Source organism: Carcharhinus amblyrhynchos, chromosome 3, assembly GCF_965287045.1.
Source record: "Carcharhinus amblyrhynchos chromosome 3, sCarAmb.v2.hapA, whole genome shotgun sequence".
NCBI lineage: Eukaryota > Metazoa > Chordata > Chondrichthyes > Carcharhiniformes > Carcharhinidae > Carcharhinus > Carcharhinus amblyrhynchos.
The window spans coordinates 31,609,285-31,628,061 of NC_137326.1; the positions used below are offsets into that span (position 1 = coordinate 31,609,285).

At 40.2% G+C, this 18,777-nt stretch overlaps 1 protein-coding gene across 1 annotated transcript in view; it reads right to left on the reverse strand.

The window, feature by feature from the left end:
* Positions 1-18,777, reverse strand: part of cfap20dc (CFAP20 domain containing) — a 339,085-nt gene that overhangs the window by 110,310 nt on the left and 209,998 nt on the right. Inside the window, exon 13 of the mRNA XM_080182992.1 lies at positions 5,963-6,340. Coding sequence (XP_080039118.1) covers positions 5,963-6,340 — 378 coding nt within the window. The remainder of the gene's footprint in view (positions 1-5,962; positions 6,341-18,777) is intronic.

The following is an 18,777-nucleotide window of genomic DNA, read 5'->3' on the forward strand; positions in this document are numbered from 1 at the left end:
AGCAGTCGTACCAGTTGTTAAGCAGAGAGGGGCAGAGGAGTAGAGCAATAGTTGTACGAGATTCCCTAATTAGGGGTGCAGATAGGCATTTCTATAGATGTGAAAGAGACTCCAGGATGGCATGTTGCCTTCCTGGTGCCAGGGTCCAGGACGTATCTGAATGGGCAGAAAGCATTTTGAAGGGACAGACTGAACAGCCAGAGATCGTGGTACATATTGATACTAACAACAGGCATGAAGATTGATGAGGTCCTGCAGCAGGAGTTTAGGGTGTTACATAGTTAAAAGCAGACCTCTAGGGTTGTAATCTCAGGATTACTCCCTGTGCTACGTGCTAGTGAGGCTAGGATAGAAAGATAGTGCAGCTCAACATGTGGCTAAACAGTTGGTGTAGGAGGGAGGGTTTCAGGTATCTGGACCATTGGGATCTCTTCTGGGGCAGATGGGACCTGTACAGGAAGGACAGGTTGCATCTAAACTGGAAGGGCACAAATATTCTGACTGTGAAGTTTGCTAGTGTCACACAGCAGGATTTAAACTAGTTTGGCAGGGGGTTGGGAACAAAAGCAAAGGTGAATTAGCTGAAGGGGAACCAGAGAGTAGGGCCAGTAAGACTCAGAGAAACAGCAGGCAGGGTGAGATTGCCAATCAGAGAGGGTGTAGTGGACTAAAGTGCATTTGTTTCAATGCAAGAAGTGTAACAGGTGAGACAGATGAACTTAGAGCTTGGATTAGCACTAGAAATTATGATGTTGTTGCCGGAGACTTGGTTAAGGGAAGGACAGGATTGGTAGCTTAACATTTCAGGATACAGATGTTTCAGGCGGGATAGAGGGGGATGTAAAAGGGGTGGAAGAGTTGCACTACTGGTTAAGGACAATATCACAGCTGTACTCCCAGAGGACACCTAGGAGGGCTCATACAGCGAGACAATATGGGTAGAGCTCAGAAATAGAAAAGGTTAATCACAAATTTGGGGGTTCATCATAGGCCACCCAACTGCAACCAGGAAATTGAGGAAAAGGTATGTAGGTAGATTTTGGCAAAGTGTAAAAGTAACAGGGTTGTTGTGGCGGGAGATTTTAATTTCCGTTATATTGACTGGGACTCACTTAGTGAGAGGGGTGTGGATGGAGCATCGTTTGGAAGGAACATCCAGGACGGCTTCCCGAAACAGTATGTAGATAGTCCAACTAGAGAAGGGGCCATACTGGACCTGGTATTGGGGAGTGAGCCCAGCCAGGTGGTTGATGTTTCAGTAGGGGAGCAGTTTGGGAACAGTGACCACAATTCAGTAAGCTTTGACGTACTGATGGATAAAGATAAGTGTAGTCCTCAAGTTGAGGTGCTAAATTGGGGAAGGCTAATTACAACAATATTTGGCAGAAACTGAAGAATGTAGATTGTTTGAGGGCAAATCAACACCTGGTATGTGGGAGGCTTTCAAGTGCAAGTTGATAGGAATTCAGGAACAGCACATTCCTGGAAGAACGAGGGGTAAGTATGGCAAGTTTTGGGAACCTTGGATAATGAGAGATATTGTGAGCCTAGTCAAACAGAAAAAGGAAGCACTTGTCAAAACTTGGAGGCTGGAAACACGAGGCAAGTGTGGAATACAAGGAAAGTAGAAAGAAACTTAAGCAAGAAATAAGGAGGACTAAAAGGGGTCATGAAAAAGCATTGGCCAGCAGGATTAAGGAAAATCCCAAGGCTTTTTATACATATGTAAAGATCAAGAGGGTAGCCACGGAGAGGGTTGGCCCACTCAAGGACAAGGGAGGCAATCTATGCGTGGAGCCAGAGGAAATGGGCGAGGTATTAAATGAGTACTTTGCATCAGTATTCCCCAAAAAGGAGGACATGATGAATGATGAGTCTGGGAAAGGATGTGTAGATAGTTTAAGTCATGTTGAGATCAAAAAGGAGGACATATTGGGGTTCTTGAGAAGCATTAAGATAGACAAGGGCCTGATGGGATGTACCTCAGAATACTGAGAGAGGCAAGGAAGGAAATTGCTGGGGCCCTGAGAGAACTTTTTCTGAGAGAACTACAGGGGAGGTCATGTTGTAGAGATCCAGCGTTGGACTGGGGTAAACACAGTAAGAAGTCTCACAACACCAGGTTAAAGTCCAACAGATTTATTTAGTAGCAAAAGCCACTAGCTTTCGGAGTGCTGTTCCTTCGTCAGGTAAATGGGAGTTCTGTTCACAAACAGGGCATATAAAGACACAAACTCAATTTACAAAATAATCGTTAGAATGCGAGTCTTTACAGGTACTCAAGGCTTAAAGGTACAGACAATGCAAGTGGAGGGAGGGTTAAGCACAGATTAAAGAGATGTGTATTATCTCCAACCAGGACAGTTAGTGAGCCCAGGCAAGTCATGGGGATTACAGATAGTGTGACATGAACCCAAGATTCCAGTTGAGATTGTCCTCATGTGCGGAACTTGGCTATCAGTCTCTCCTCAGCGATTCTGCATTGTCATGTGTCATGAAGGCCGTCTTGGAGAACGCTTACCCAAAGATCAGAAGCCAATGCCCATAGCGCTGAAGTGTCCCCCAATAGGAAGAGAACACTCTTGCCTGGTGATTGTCGAGTTGTGTTCATTCATCCTTTGTCGTAGTGTCTGCATGGTCTCCCCAATGTAACATGCCTCGGGACATCTGAGGTCAGGGGAAGGCAGGGGAGGTCCCAGACAATTGGAGGATAGCCAATGTTGTTCCTTTATTTAAGAAGGGTGGCAAGAATAATCCAGGTAATTACAGGCCGGTGAACATTACATCAGTGGTAGAGAAATTATTGGAGGATTCTTCGAGTCGGACTTTATTTTCACTTGGAAATGAGTGGACGTATTAGTGAGAGGCAACATGGTTTTGTGAAGGGGAGGTTGTGTCTCATGAACTTGATCGAGTTTTTTGAGGAAGTGACGAAGATGATTGATAAGGGTTTGGCAGTGGATGTTGTCTACATGGACTTCAGTAAGGCCTTTGACAAGGTCCCTCATGGCAGACTGGTGCACAAAATGAAGAGTTTTGGGATCAGAGGTGAGCTGGCAAGACGGATACAAAACTGGCTCAGTCAAAGAACACAGAGGGTAGCAGGGGAAGGGTACGTTTCTGAACAGAGGACTGTGACAAGTGGTGTTCCTCAGGGATCAGTGCTGGGCCCTTTGCTGTTTGTAATATATATAAATGATTTGGAGGAAAATGTGACTGGATTGATTAATGAGCTTGCAGACCACACAAAGATTGGTGGATTTGCTGATTGCTATGACGACCATCAGGAAATACAGCAGGATATAGATCAGTTGGAGACTTGGGAGGAGAGGTGGCAGATGGAGTTTAATCTGGACAAATGTGAAGTAATGCATTTTGGAAGGTCTAATACAGATAGGAAATATACAATAAATGGCAGAACCCTTCAAAGTACTGATAGGCAAAGCGATCTGTGTGTACAGGTACACGGGTCACAAAGTGGCAATGCAGGTGGACAAGGTAGTCACAAAGGCATATGACATGCTTGCCTTTATCGGCTGGGGTATTGAGTTTAAAAGTTGGCAAGTCATGTTGCAGCCTTATAGGACTTTAGACCGCACTTGAAATATAGTGTTCAATTGCGGTCGCCACACTACTAGAAGGATATGGAGGCTTTGGTACAGAAAAGATTTACCAGGAAATTGCCTGGTATGGAGGGCATTAGCTATGAGGAGAGGTTGGAGAAACTTGGTTTGTTCTCACTGGAATGATGGAGGTTGAGGGGAGACCTGGTAGAAGTCTACAAGATTATGAGAGGCATGGACAAAGTAGATGGTCAGAAGCTTTTTCCCAAGGTAGAAAAGTCAATTATTAGGGGGCATAGGTTTAAGGTGCAAGAGGCAAGGTTTAAAAGGAGATGTACGAGGTAGATGTTTTTACACAGAGAGTGGTGGGTGCCTGGAACTCGTTGCCGGGAGATGTAGTGAAAGCGGATATAGTTGTGACTTTTAAGAGGCATCCTGACAAGTACATGAATAGCATGGGAATAGAGGGATATGGTCTCTGGAAGGGAAGGAGTTTTAGTTAAATTGGGCAGCATGGTCAATGCAGGCTTGGAGGGCCGAAGGGCCTGTTCCTGTGCTGTGATTTTCTTTGTTCTAATCTTCGAAACTTCAGAGGATAAAAACCTAGCCTGTCCAACCTTTCCTCTGATAACCCACCCAATCCAGATTTTAGTTTAGTAAACCTTTTCTGAACTGCTTCAAATGCATTTACATTCTTCCTTAAATAAAGAAATCAAATCTTATACAGTATTCCAGATGCGATCTCACCAATTCCTTGTACGACTGAAGCTTAGCCTCCATAATGTTTCATTCCCCTCACAATGCTAACATTCTATTAGTTTTCCTAATTATTTGCAGTACCTGCACATTAGCTTTTTGTGACCCATGCACCAGAACATTCAAATCCTTTTCCATCGCGGAGCTCTACAATCTCTCACCATTTAGAAAATGTGTTTCTTTTTACTTTTTCCTGCCAAACTGAAACAATTTTCCACTTTCCAACATTGAACCCTATTTGCCAGGTCTTTGTCCACTCATTTAACCAATCTTATACTTATGTAGCTTCCTGCATCCTCTTCATATCTTGCCATCCTCCCTATCTTTGTGTCATTATCAAAATTAGCAACTATCACTTTGGTCCATTCATCCAAGTCATTTATATAAATTAGAAAAGGTTGAATCCCAGCACAGATCTTTGTGGCACACCACTCATGACATTTTGCCAACCAGAAAGTTCAATTTCTGTTATCCCTCTGTTTTCTACTAGCCAGCCAACTTTCTATCTAGGCCAATATGCTATCCCCAACACAATGAATTTTTATATTTCGCAATAATCTTTCTTTTAAAGAACATAAACAATAGGAATATAAAAGGTACTTTCAGCTTACTCTGCCCTCAAATTCATGAGTCAAGAATCAACTTGACAATTTTCCTTTGAACACACTCATGTATTTGCTACATTAATTAGTTTTGAAATGATTATCCCAAGTAGGAACTTTTTAAAAATTATATCTTGTGACTGATCTATTTAGTTTCCTCTATCATCCTCAATTTTTCCTATTTGTCATTCTGAGCTTTAGGAAGCAACTCTACAACTGCAGTGAAAGTTAACATCTGTGCCTTTGACGATACTTCAGCAATTTGTTCAGTGGGCATAGACTGACTATCTTGATCCTTTCTTTGGTCTCATCTAAAACATGGAATTCACAAATAAGCACAATATTTCAGAGGTTTCACTAATTCTTCTTCATTCCCATTTTCTCTTGATCTTGCATTTTATGGATCTATTTTATGCATAATATTTTATTCGACCATTCTTTCTAACCTTTCATAAGAATAATCAAATGGGAATCTCACAATCATACACAGCATTATTTTAATGATAGATCTCTGACTCACAACTGTGTATGATTCAGAGCAAAGTCCATCACAAGATCAATAACAACAATACACAATGAATTTCAGTAACGAACATCTTGAACTGGCTCAGAGAAACAGCATTATCACACACGAGCATATTGTACACAAGCATCCGATGATTAAAATAAATTGATATTATAAAGGCTTCTTCCTATAATCAACATTGAAGTTCATCGTTTTCTTTGTAAATTTAAATTCATTTTTAAGCAAAAAAATTTGGTAAAGCACTTAAGGAATTGTCCTTGTATTCTTCTGATAGTTCAAATGTGAGCTAGGTTGATAGCTTGGAAAATATCCTCACAGCTTACAAAAAGAAGCAAAAACATATCCTCTCAGCTTGCAAAAAGATGCACAAAGAATCTCCTATTTTCCAGCACAAACACTTTGATAAGTACAAATTAAAAAAAAACGTTTTATTAAATAAAATCCCCTTTTTGAATCAATTCAGCTTTTAAGGAATAAAGTGTAAAAAAATTTTAAATCAGGAAAGAAAAACTTACACAATTCTCTGTCGTTAGTCTTGGATCCTCCTTTGGGATTTCTTTCAAGGATCTTTTTACCATTGACATCCTGGATTGGTTTGCTTGACCATCTTTCACCTTTATTATGCTTGATGTAGAATCTGGAGCATTCATTCTAGTGGGAGATCTACTTTGGACTGGAATGATACTGCTGTGATTTTTTTCTATGTCTGTTTTGATCATTGCAGGAAAAGGAGTTCCCTTCATTGTTTGTTCTTTTGAAACAGTTTTTATGGTTCTTTCAGAAGATACTGACGTTGAACTATGGGATAAATAGTTGACCAACGAGGCTTCAGAGCTACTGGAACTTGGCCTGGCATCTGAGGGCCGTCTGGTGATCCTATTCAGCAAATCATCCTTAAGTTTGAAAAATAAATGTGTTATTCAATGTAAAATTTCTATTTAAAATGGAAATGATTATTACACAAAATAATACATAATATAAAATTGCTTCCTGCCCCTGATACTAACTGTTATTCTAAATGGCTTCCTCCACTTAGATAATATCCTCTTTCCTCTCAAATCTGTCATCATTACTCTACTTTCTTAGAAAACACATTATCCCTCTGCCCTTGCAAATGATTACCATCTGTTTGACACCTCCAAAGTGCTGCTTCTCAAATCCTGCTGATCTTTTCCCCAACTCCAAATAGATTTCCACATCACTGACATCTTCTGTTACTGCAAACCAGGTGCATTTTCCGATTTTGTCCCCTTGCCCTCTTTGTAACCTTTGAACTGTTTGATTATCCTCTCCTCCAAAACCATGCTTCACTGTCTAGGTCACTACTTCTTTACATACATAATTACCCCCTCAGTCACCCAAGGGTCTAGTCTTGGCTTCCTCCTCTTTCTTAACGAAATCCTGTTCCTTGGTAACATTATCCAAAGACAAGGAATCAGCTTCCACAAGCATACTGTTGATAACCGGCTCCACTTTTTCACCATCTGTCCTGATTCCTATAAGTGCCTGTGAGTCAGATTGCTTGTTGAACGTCCAGTCTCAGATGAGTTGCAATTTCTTTCAGTTAAATGTTAGGATGAATGAAAGCGTCACCATAAACATTGTACCCTTGCTTCCCCATCCTGCCATTGTTTCATGTTGAGCCTATCTGTTCCACCTTGGTATCCAGTTTGGTGCTGAGCTGAGCTCCAATCCCATATTCATGCCATCTCAAAGACATCATCTTTTATGCCTGTTGCCCCACCTCCACCCTTCTTATAGCTCATTTGCTGCTGAAATCCTCATGGATATCTATTCTCTGAACTATTCAAGTGGCAATAATACCATGCTGATCTCCTAAATGGCGAATGGGATGCTGGCCTTCATAGCGAGGGGGATTGAATATAAAAGTAGGGAGGTCTTGCTGCAGCTGTATAGGGCATTGGTGAGGCCGCAGCTGGAGTACTGTGTGCAGTTTTGGGCGCCGCACCTGCGCAAGGATATTTTGGCCTTGGAGGGAGTGCAGAGGAGGTTTACTAGGCTGATACCGGAGTTGAGGGGGTTGAGCTATGAGGAGAGGCTGAATAAACTAGGCTTGTACTCGTTAGAGTTTAGAAGAATGAGGGGAGATCTCATTGAGGCGTATAAGATGATGAATGGGATGGATAGGATAGAGGTGGAAAGACTCTTCCCGCTCAAAAAAGACAGTAGGACTAGGGGGCACAGCCTCAAGATAAAGGGGGGGCGGTTCAGAACGGAGTTGAGGAGGAACTTCTTCACTCAAAGGGTGGTGAATCTCTGGAATTCTCTGTCCGTTGAAGTGGTGGAGGCTGCCTCGCTAAATATTTTAAGAAGCGGGTTGATGGGTTTTTGATAAGAGAGGGGATTAAGGGTTATGGGGAGAGGGCGGGAAAGTGGAACTGAGCCACGACAGATCAGCCATGATCTTATTGAATGGCGGGGCAGGCTCGAAGGGCCAGATGGCCTACTCCTGCTCCTATTTCTTATGTTCTTATGTTCTTATGTTCTTAAACTCTAATCTTCAGACCATCTAAAACAGTAGCATCTCCAATCTCAGACAAATCAATTTTTACTCATCACTAATGTCCATTTTGGCTTCTACTCTCTCAAAGTCTTATTTAAAATTCTTATACCTGTGATTAATTCCTCTTATCCCTCTCCATTTCTGTATCCTCCTCCATTCCTAAATTCCTCCCAGATCACTGTGTTCCTTTGACTCTGTCCTTCCTTCTTCCCCACATTGGCAGTCATGCCTTCTGCCACCTCAGCCTCAAGATCTGAAAGCTCATCCCTGTACTGTTCTGCTTCTTTACCTCCCTCTTCTCCATTAAGGTCCTCCTTAAAACTCAATTTTTTGGCCGAATTTTTGGCAACATCTCCCAATAACACCTTCTTTGGCTGATTTTGATTTGATTTTTGTGTGATAGAAGCAGTTTATAAATACAACTTATTATTGCTGTGTGCTCCTTTCAACAACATCATATTTCTAGTTATTGCATCTTTCAATAAAATGCATCTAAGTACTTCTGTTAGTCATTAGATTCATTTTTATGCAAAACCATATATTTTGTTTCATCTTTGAAAAACTAAGTCCGGCCCCTACAATTTAATTTGAAATCCCTGTAGATTCAATTTTTGACAATTCTGACAAAATTACCTTTAAGTGGCAGAAAATATTCAGCTGCTTAATATAGAATCTACTTTTTAAAATTTTTCTAATGTGTTCCTATTTTGTTGGATAACAGCTGATTAGATGATACATTTCAAATGTTACCTATGTTTCAGAAAAACAGGAGTCCCTAAAGCCATCATTAATGGGATCAGGAGATCCTATGTCATCAGAAATAGCAATGAAGCACAGAAATACTGTCTTCATCAGTTATCATCCAGCCATTTTAAATAGATATTCAAACAGCACGACCTTACTTTTAAGATCAATTGCAACTGTTTTAAATACTGAAATAGTCATAGGAATCACAGAAATCCTACAGCGCAGGAGGAGGCCATTCAGCCCTTTGGGTCTGCACCGACAACAATCCCACCCGGGCGCTATCCATGTAACCCCACGTAATTATCCTGCTAATCCCTCTAATCTACATATCCCAGGACATTAAGGGGCAATTTAGCATGGCCAATGCACCCAGCCTACACATCTTTGGACTGTGGGAGGAAACCAGAGCACCCGGAGGAAACCCTCGCAGACACAAGGAGAACATGCAAACTCCACGAAGACAGTGACCCAAGCCGGGAATCGAACCCGGGTCCCTGGAGCCATGAGGCAGCAATGCTAGCCACTGTAATATTTTAATCCAGTTTGTCCAGTATTAAAATCAATAATTTGCTAATTAGAAAATTTAAAGCAAGAACATTACTTTTTTTGTTGTGTATGTCAATCATGAAAGAATTGCACTAAAAATGATAAAAGTCAGATTAAATAGTTAAATCCATGATTTGTGTGGACAGTAATAAAGCGATGATGAACTTGAAGTTCAAGGAAAATCAAATGTTTCTGTAAATCATGAGTTTTCAAATGAGGTTACCTACGCACTAAGGGCTTTACAAAGAGAATCTGGAGAGGGGAGGGGGGTAGTTGAGTGAGATCATATAATTTCTGCGCTTGTTATGGTAGTTTCTGCAATTATAATATTGTTTGCCATTTGGTGCTCGTTTCAACGTCAAGGTAGCTCATTGTAAGTGTGTGAATATTTGCAACAAATCCCTGGACAGAAAAAGTACAGAAACCACTTGTGTAAATGGTCCATTAAGCATTTCAAGTGGTAATTTTGGTTTTATAAGATAATCAAACTTCATAGTTTTCAACAAAACACCTTTGTATACACTGTTATGGATCCAGATTTCTTCAATATATATTTTCTAACTACATAAAACTTTATCTCTGCATTCATACATAACAACACTGCTAATTACGTTGTATGTCAGCATCATCAGAATAGGTGCAGCTGCAAATTCAAACGTTGACATTATTCAGTAAAGAAAAACATCATTTGGTTGGTATTGATGCTATGAGACTCAATATTCACCTTGCCCATCATGGCTATAGTATGCCGGATTAACAAAATGTACCATAGCAATTTACGAATCTTACTTTGACAGCATGTCCCAGCCCTATGATGTCTACCAGCAAAAGCAAGATCAAGGAAGTACAATCAATTTCAAGTTGCACACCATTTTAACTTGGATATTATTATATACTTCACCTAGGACAAATACTTAGAATTCCCTTTCTACCACTAACATGAAAACATCATTAGTTTGAGGACATAGTGGTTCAAAGAGAATATCCACAAGTTTCAAAGGATAGCAGTAATTTCTTTGCTAACACGGCACCTTTGCTGAACGCAGCCCACGAGACATTTTGTTGACTAGTGCCCATGTGCAGAATCGCCACATTCTGCTGGTTTCCACTGCATAGTTTCCTACCAGTATTATTGAAGAGATACATATGTAAAGCAAGAGCACATGAAGGTAGGCGCATGCTGATTGTACACAACATTGGCTTGAGGGCCAAGCACTCCCTCTGCGTCCAATCAAGTGTAAATATTTATTTTGTTTTCACCATTTGAAGTTGATGACAGTTCTATTAATATGTGAATGATTAAGCATTTTCTATAACTCATTCTCAATGTATTTATTTTTATTCATGGGGTCATGGTTAGTGAACAGGCCCAATTTCAATCTTATGGCCCACTGAGACAATGGAAGGCCACCCATTTGGCCCACTCACTAGCATAGATTGCCCATCATTGCTATACATGCTCCAAGAATAAAATTAAATAAACAATGAGCACGTGATTGCACATTGAAATTCAAAAAAGTAAACAGTCTTCCAGTACTGTTAAATGCGCACTGATTTGCAAATGGATACCAAGGAAGCAAATCAAAAAGCTGTTATAGTAATTCTGTTGGACTAAGTAAATAATTGTTGGTGGGAAAAAGTACATTTTCATCCCTGGATTCCTACATTTTTCCTTTTTGATTACTTCTTCATTATTGTTTTCTTTTTACCTATGGTAGTGTAAACTGAATATACTGCATCAGATGAAAACAAAGCAAAAAATGACTACAACAGTGGTAAGCTCATTTGCTCACACAGCGATATCATTTTATTGTTTCATTTATTTTGAAGTCTGCCATGACTGAGACATTAGTGGATTGGGATCCCCAATATTAAAGCTTAAATAGAAATGTAGTGACATCAATAGCTACCTTCCAGTGATGATAAACCAGTTAGCCAGTTTCCACCTGACCTGAAATTGGAAATAATATTGCATTCTTTCTTGTCAAATCAGAAGAGTGGAGTGAGTAGTCTGCCAGGGCAATCAGTTTACACATTCTGGATAATAGACTAAAGGTTACCATTTTCAGTTGGGTCTCTGGAAGTGGTTTATCCAAACATTTGAACTTCCTTTATGCCAGATGCTGACCAATTGCTGTGCATTTCAAGATTTTATTCAAGATTTCTAATGTCTATGGTTTCTTTCTTTAATATAAATTTTGAAAGATTTTTGGACCAATCATAACATATTTATATAACTATCTTTTAAAGGTGTGTGTGATCACTAAAATATATATTAGCCTTCCACAAATTAGAAAGTTGATTACTTCCAAAAAACTTTGATCAATTTTGCAAAGATAATTACTCTGTGATGCAATTATTCCAACAATGAGAATGATTTCCCCATAGAACTGGCTGTGTCATAACTGAACAAAATTCTACGATGGGTGATGCAGATAAACACACAGATGATAGTTGAAAAAGTGACTGCATTCCCTGAGCTATTATTCAAAAATAGGATGAGCTTTTGGAAATGGAAGGTGAATCAGCAGTTTTAATAGCATAATATGTGGACATTTTTACAAACATACTGGTTCTTCCAGGAACTGTTGAGAAGCAGAAAATAGTTACGTCTAAATCATGTTGTTAGCAATAATTAGGCTTTGTGGAAACTTGTATGTTTAATGTTTTCAAATTCTACATCGAATGAAGAACTTCCCCACAAAACATGTAACGTATTTAAATGGATGCAAAATTCTGTAGCAATAAATCCCACCATAGTCCAAGTTGAAAGTAGCAATTTTGCTGAAACATAGGCTGGAATTTTACTGCCCCACCCACCACGGGAATCAGAACAGGCGATGGGTGGACCATGGAAAGGTCCGGTGACCTCAGATGGGATTTTACAGTTTCGGAATGTGTGAGGCCATAAAATCCGCCCATATTCTTCTGAGGCGGCAGTTTTGGGCCACTGTGTGAAACCACTGTTCATATACTATGGTTGGAAAGGAATATAAGGGGAAAAATATAATTATATTTGTGATTAGTCACAAAAATGTTTCCAATCTGGACCTAGCTAAGTCAAATAAAATCTGTGGTGTCATTCCCTTTGAACATAATGCAGTATCATTCTTACAATGTAATTTGATTTAATGACACAACCATTTTTAACTGGAAGCTTTCTGTCAAATTTCCTACATCCTAGTTTGAGCATTAGTTCGTCAGTTGCTGTCCATGTACAAAATGGTTGTATGATTTCACAAGAGGTTAAAAAGAATGGTAGCTACCGTTGTATGTGGTTTGGTTGTTCTCATGAAGGGGTGCAGAGTCTTGTATAGTTTAACAATAACTGTTTAACTACCAAAAGCTATATACATATATACGTAATAAGGTCTAAGTCAGGACCCATCTCCATGCTTACCTCTGCACATGTCTCTGTCCTGTCCAAGATTAGATTTGAATTCTGTTCCTCTAAGTAACAGTACTATATTTGTACTGTACTCAGTCTCACATTAATCCTTTCTATGCCAGACCAATACACTGTACCTCCCTCAATGTATTTACAATGTATTCCTATTTATACTATACATTTACATTACTTCTATTATGCCTTCTTCCCCATTCAAGTCTCTGATTTTATAGATTCTCGCAATAAGGAGGCTTTACAATTTTTCCAGGGCTTGGGGGAAGGGGGATTTTTCACTCTCCTTTTCAACTGACAGGAGAGCTGGTGGAGGCAGAGAATCCAAGAGGAGTTCCCAAACAGCTTTTATGCCAAAAGGGTTTCCTGTTGATATTGTCCTCACCCCCCTGCCAATGGTGTAATGGGATTCCTACTATGCAAGATCAGAAACTCCATTATCATACATTTTATCATTAGTGGGCTACGTTGCTGTATTACCACCCCTGTGAAGAATTCTGTGACTTCACACCAGTAGGTTTTACAACAGGTCTGGCCCGTACAACCTCCAAGGGGGAAAGAGTGTCATGCTGACTCCCTCAGGCAATGTGGGGTGGGGAGGGAAGGACCATGGAGGATGGGAGGAGTGTTCCTGTTTCTGCAGTGGGTATCCTTATTTTTATCAGATTGGGACGCACTTTAAAAATTGTCCCAATCATTCAGGATATGCGCCACCAGAATGTTGTTATGGGTCCCGCCTCTTTCTTTTTTCCTCCAAAATACTTGGAAATTTAGCAAGAAAAGCTGCCAAGACAACTGAAGGACTGCACTCCGCTTTTCCTACTCATTACTTCAAACAAAATCATAAAATTCCAGCCTTTATCTTGTCAACAGTTGGAAGAGTGGTGGGCTCTATGAAATAGATAAACCTTGATGGATAGGAGGTTGCTTTGAATCTGGTAATTTGGTTGGCTGCTCTTTATTCTCTTTTTTCATTCTTTGGATGATTCGTTCCTTATCAACTACCTACCTAGTGTTATGGATGGTCATCGGTTCATCATGTTCCCTGCAGGGAGAACAACCTCTCCGCTCATCTGTAATGGTCATTTTGTTTTTCTTCCTACATGAGGTTCACAGTGAGGCATGTGGGAGTTTACACTTCAAGAATGGAATCTTCATTCCCACTTTTTTCCAAACTTAGGCCAAAATTTGATTACTTTTATTTACCAGTTGTTTTCAAACTTATGAATCTCTCTATTCAGGTCAGCAACTACTTTGCTGTCTTTGTTTCACAGTTAACTGCAGGATTCATACAAGTTTAACAACTTCACCAAGAAATTCAGATGCTTTTGGAATCTATTTTCCTCGGTCACTGATTGTTGTTCAACCGGCTTCAATTCATTCATTAGATCTTCAATCTGTTTCTTAGGATTTTCCATATTCGCATTCAAAGTCTGGATTTGCACTTCCATACTGTGCATCTCATCCTTCATGTGGTTCAAATTGAATCGAAGTTCAAGAACTTCATTAGTTTTGGTTGTTAATTCTGTTTTCAGGCAATTATTCTGATGCATCAATTCTTTATCTTGTTCCAGGCATTTTCCACAATGTTTTCTAAAGAGTTCTGATGCTTGAAGTTCATTGAATTTATTTTTTGAAAATCCATCTTTGTTGAAAGAGGACATGAAACACCGAAACAAATTCAAATGTTCTACTTCCTGTGAGCAACATTCTAGTTATTATTTTTCCATATCATACTCAATCTTTGTAAGTGATATTTGGTTCTCTACACCGATCAGTTCTTCCTTGGCAGAACAAAATTCTGCTGAGCTATCCTTCCAGCTCACTTTCTGCCATTGCACTTCTGCCATTGCACTTCTGTCAATTCTTTTCTAAATTCTTTACGATCTTTTGCAAGAATTCTATTTATCTCTTGCCACTCTAGGTTCCCAATTTTCATATAATCAATTGCATTTTTCAACAATTCAAATGTTCTCAGTAAGTTCGAAGTATCCAGTGTTTTTCCTTCTTGTTCCTTGATCTTCTGCTCCAAATTCACATTTCCTGATCCTGCTTCTATCTTTTCTTTTATCAGTCTACACTTAGAAACTATTACTTTGCCTTCAACCATTGTCAGGTGGCTCAGCACTGGCAACACTTTACAGCGGTTTAGGGCTGTGCATTATGATTTACAAAAAGATTTCTTTGTACGACTTCTGGAATGTTCTCTATCTCTCTGATGTCTTCATGTGGCAAAACCTTTTGCTGCTCTACTGAGAATATTAAATCCCTCCTTTTAAGTTCTGTGCGATCTACAAAGCGAAGGTTAAAGTATTTATCAAAGGCTTTTAATATTTCATCAAAGCTGGTTTAGGATTCATTATTGCACTACATTAAGGTTATTTCATCAGCAAGATTGCCAAATGAGTATAAAAGCCTATTAATCTGGACTGCCTCTGCTAAGATAGATTTGTGATCCACGGTCATTAAATTGTAAGTGTGTAAACAGCTTTAAATACTAAGGAAATCCAAAATGTTATATATGCTACTGTATGCAGAAGGCATAACCGTATGCTTCTTCACAATGAAGTTTCCTGTACTTGCTGGTTTTGACTGCCTCCCAGCAATGGCATTAATTATCTCATAGAATCCCTACACTACAGGAGGCAGCCATTCAGCCCATCAAGTCTGCACCGACAACAATCCCACTCTATCCCTGTAACCCCACATATTTACCTTACTAATCCCCCCAAAACTAGGATCAACTTAGCACGGTCAATCAACCTCATCCGCACAACTTTGGACTGTAAGAGGAAACCAGAGCACCTGGAGGAAAATCATGCAAATATGCAGAGAACATGCAAACTCCACACAGACAGTGACCCAAGGCTAGAATTGAGAGGCAGTGGTGCTGACCACTGTGTCATCATGCCACCTTTCTCTATTAAATTTATAGCAATGCCTCTCTGGATTGATCTTTGAGTCCGTCATGTAGTATCTAAATATTTTAGGCTGTTGAAACAATGAAAATCTGGTTATTTGTTATTTAATTATTTTATTTCTCGATCGAAGAGAGGCCAGCTGCCATGTGGTGAGGCACAGGTTCAGAACCCCGTACTGTTTCTGATGCTTTCTAAAACAGGTGACTCTGACTGTCATTGTCTGAAAAGCTACTTTAAACTCATTTTGACCAAGAACTTAACTTTTTAGCTCATCCTTGCTAGTTCTTCTGACTCTGCACTCTTTGGGTTTTGAAGCTGAACTTCCATGGGATTCAGCTGAGTTTTCTGCTGCAGCGTGAAGTTTTATTTCTGCTTTGGAGCTTTTCTTCAGTGATTTCCTTCTGCACCTTCGCTTCTGGAGCTTCCGTCAGTCAGAATGCTGCTTATTCAATCTTCCAAATTTTAAATTTCTGCTGCAGGCTCCGAGGTTCCGGCTTATTTTGATAGCTGCCACCATGTTGAAAGATGTTGTGTGCAGTTCAGTAGGTCTCATGAGGAGGATCAGATTCTTGTATAGTTTTAATAACACCTCTATTTTCTCAGAAGACTAAGGAAATTTGGTATGTTAGCTATGACTCTCACCAACTTTTACAGATATACCATAGAAAGCATTCTTTCGGTTGTATCACAGCTTGGTATGGCTCCTGCTCTGCCCAAGACCGCAAGGAACTACAACAGGTCGCAAATGGAGCCCAATCCATTACACAAACCAGCCTCCCATCCATTGACTCTGGCTACACTTTCTCCCTCAGCAAAGCAGCCAGCATAATTAAGGACCCAACATACCCAAGACATTCTCTCTTCCACAAAAGTATGAGGCCACGTACCAACTGACTCAAGAACAGCTTCTTCCCTGCTGCCATCAGACTTTTGAATGGACCTATCTTGATCTTTCTCTATCCGCTAGCTATAACTGCAACTCTACATTTTGCACGGTCTCGTTTCTTTTTCCATGAACAGTATGCTTTGTCTGTATAGCACGCAAGAAACATTACTTTTCACTGTATGCTAATACTTGACAATAATAAATCAAATCAAACAGTAAGTGTTAATTAATTACTAATAACTATGTACATACATCCAGTATAAGTTCTAAGATAGGAGCTGTCTCTATGTTTGCTCTATACATGTTTCTGTCCAGTCGAAGATAGCTCTTTAGACTTGTGTCATGTACACATGTTCCTTTACATCACAGTGTGGGCATGACTGTGCCCAATCCCACATAAACCCATTCTATGCCAGACACGTTTACTACAGCTACTGGCTATTGTTTGCTTCAATAGCATTACTCTGATCTAAATGAACAAGAAAGACAATTTACAATATCTTAAATTGTGCCAATTTGCACAGCTAGTTTATGCATCAAAAATCTGTCCCCATCTGTTATGGAAACTTCATGGATCAATATAGCTTGCAGACGTTAACCTTTCATTCAAGCTCAAACATCATTACATCCTTGCTCTTAATGAGATGATAAATACAGTTAGCCAGCAGTACTCTAAATTAACATGTTTTTAACTTGCAGTTTATTAAAATTATGCTTGGGGAGAATCCATATTTGCCAATTTTGAAAATAATCACACCATATAAAACATAAAGAGCACTTCTCCCCTGAATAACAGTAAACATTGTAAATGTTTTAGAAATTGCACTGAGCAACAACGCTGTCAAGAAAATTAAAACAGGAAGAGGAAAAACCATGCTTGTGTCTTCGCAGTGCAGAGGAAGGTTAAGGTTAACTCTACCAATCCTCAGCATTGTAATCAATTCGCTTACATCTCTACAAGGGAATAACTGTGATAGATAATAGGAACAGGTAACTCTGACATAGCCACTGAATACTGAAATTGAAGGAGCTGAGGTGTGCATACAAGCCTAACAATGTCATTATTTAAAATGCGTTGAAATATTGAGTGTTTTTCCCTAAGGGATGATATTTCAGTTACATGTATTTTGTTACATATTTTTATTGGTATCCAGTATTTTTCAAAAATACAAATGTATCAGAATTGGCTGTTCATTATAAGAAAAACAAATAAAAGGTGGGACTTTCAGCTTCGATCCCACCTCTGCCTTCCTGTCAAGCCTGCTGTCTCCTAAAACCAGCCCAAGGCAACAATGGAGGTGAGCAAATGAAAGGTCCACAGGTTAAAAGGCCTTGCACCATCAAGTGGAACATCTGCCTTACTCTATTCATGGTTACGCCCACTAGCCTTCACTTTCCACACCCCAACTGTGACCCCTCCATACCACCATGATCCTTCCATATGTCTCATACCATCCCCCTCACTCACATAAGAACATAAGAAATAGGAGCAGGAGTAGGCCATCTAGCCCTTCGAGTCTGCCCCGCCATTCAATACGATCTTGGCTGATCTGTCACTGCTCAGTTCCACTTTCCCGCCCTCTCCCCATAACCCTTAATCCCCTCTCTCATCAAAAACCCATCAACCCGCGTCTTAAAAATATTTAGCGAGGCAGCCTCCACCACTTCAACGGGCAGAGAATTCCAGAGATTCACTACCCTTTGAGTGAAGAAGTTCCTCCTCAACTCCGTTCTAAACCGCCCCCCTTTTATCTTGAGGCTGTGCCCCCTAGTCCTACTGTCTTTTTTGAGCGGAAAGAGTCTCTCCACCTCTATCCTATCCATCCCATTCATCATCTTATACGTCTCAATGAGATCTCCCCTCATTCTTCTAAACTCTAACGAGTACAAGCCCAGTTTATTCAGCCTCTCCTCATGGCTCAACCCCCTCAACTCCGGTATCAGCCTAGTAAACCTCCTCTGCACTCCCTCCAAGGCCAAAATATCTTTGCGCAGGTGCGGCGCCCAAAACTGCACACAGTACTCCAGCTGCGGCCTCACCAATGCCCTATACAGCTGCAGCAAGACCTCCCTACTTTTATATTCAATCCCCCTCGCGATGAAGGCCAGCATCCCATTCGCCTTCCTGACCACCTGCTGCACCTGCAAGCTGGGTTTTTGCAACTCATGCACAAGGACCCCGAGGTCCCTCTGCACCGTCGCCTGCTGCAGTTTTTTGCCCCGTAAGTAATAGTCCTTCCTACCAAAGTGGACCACCTCACACTTGCCAACATTAAATTCCATTTGCCATTTCCTGGCCCATTCGC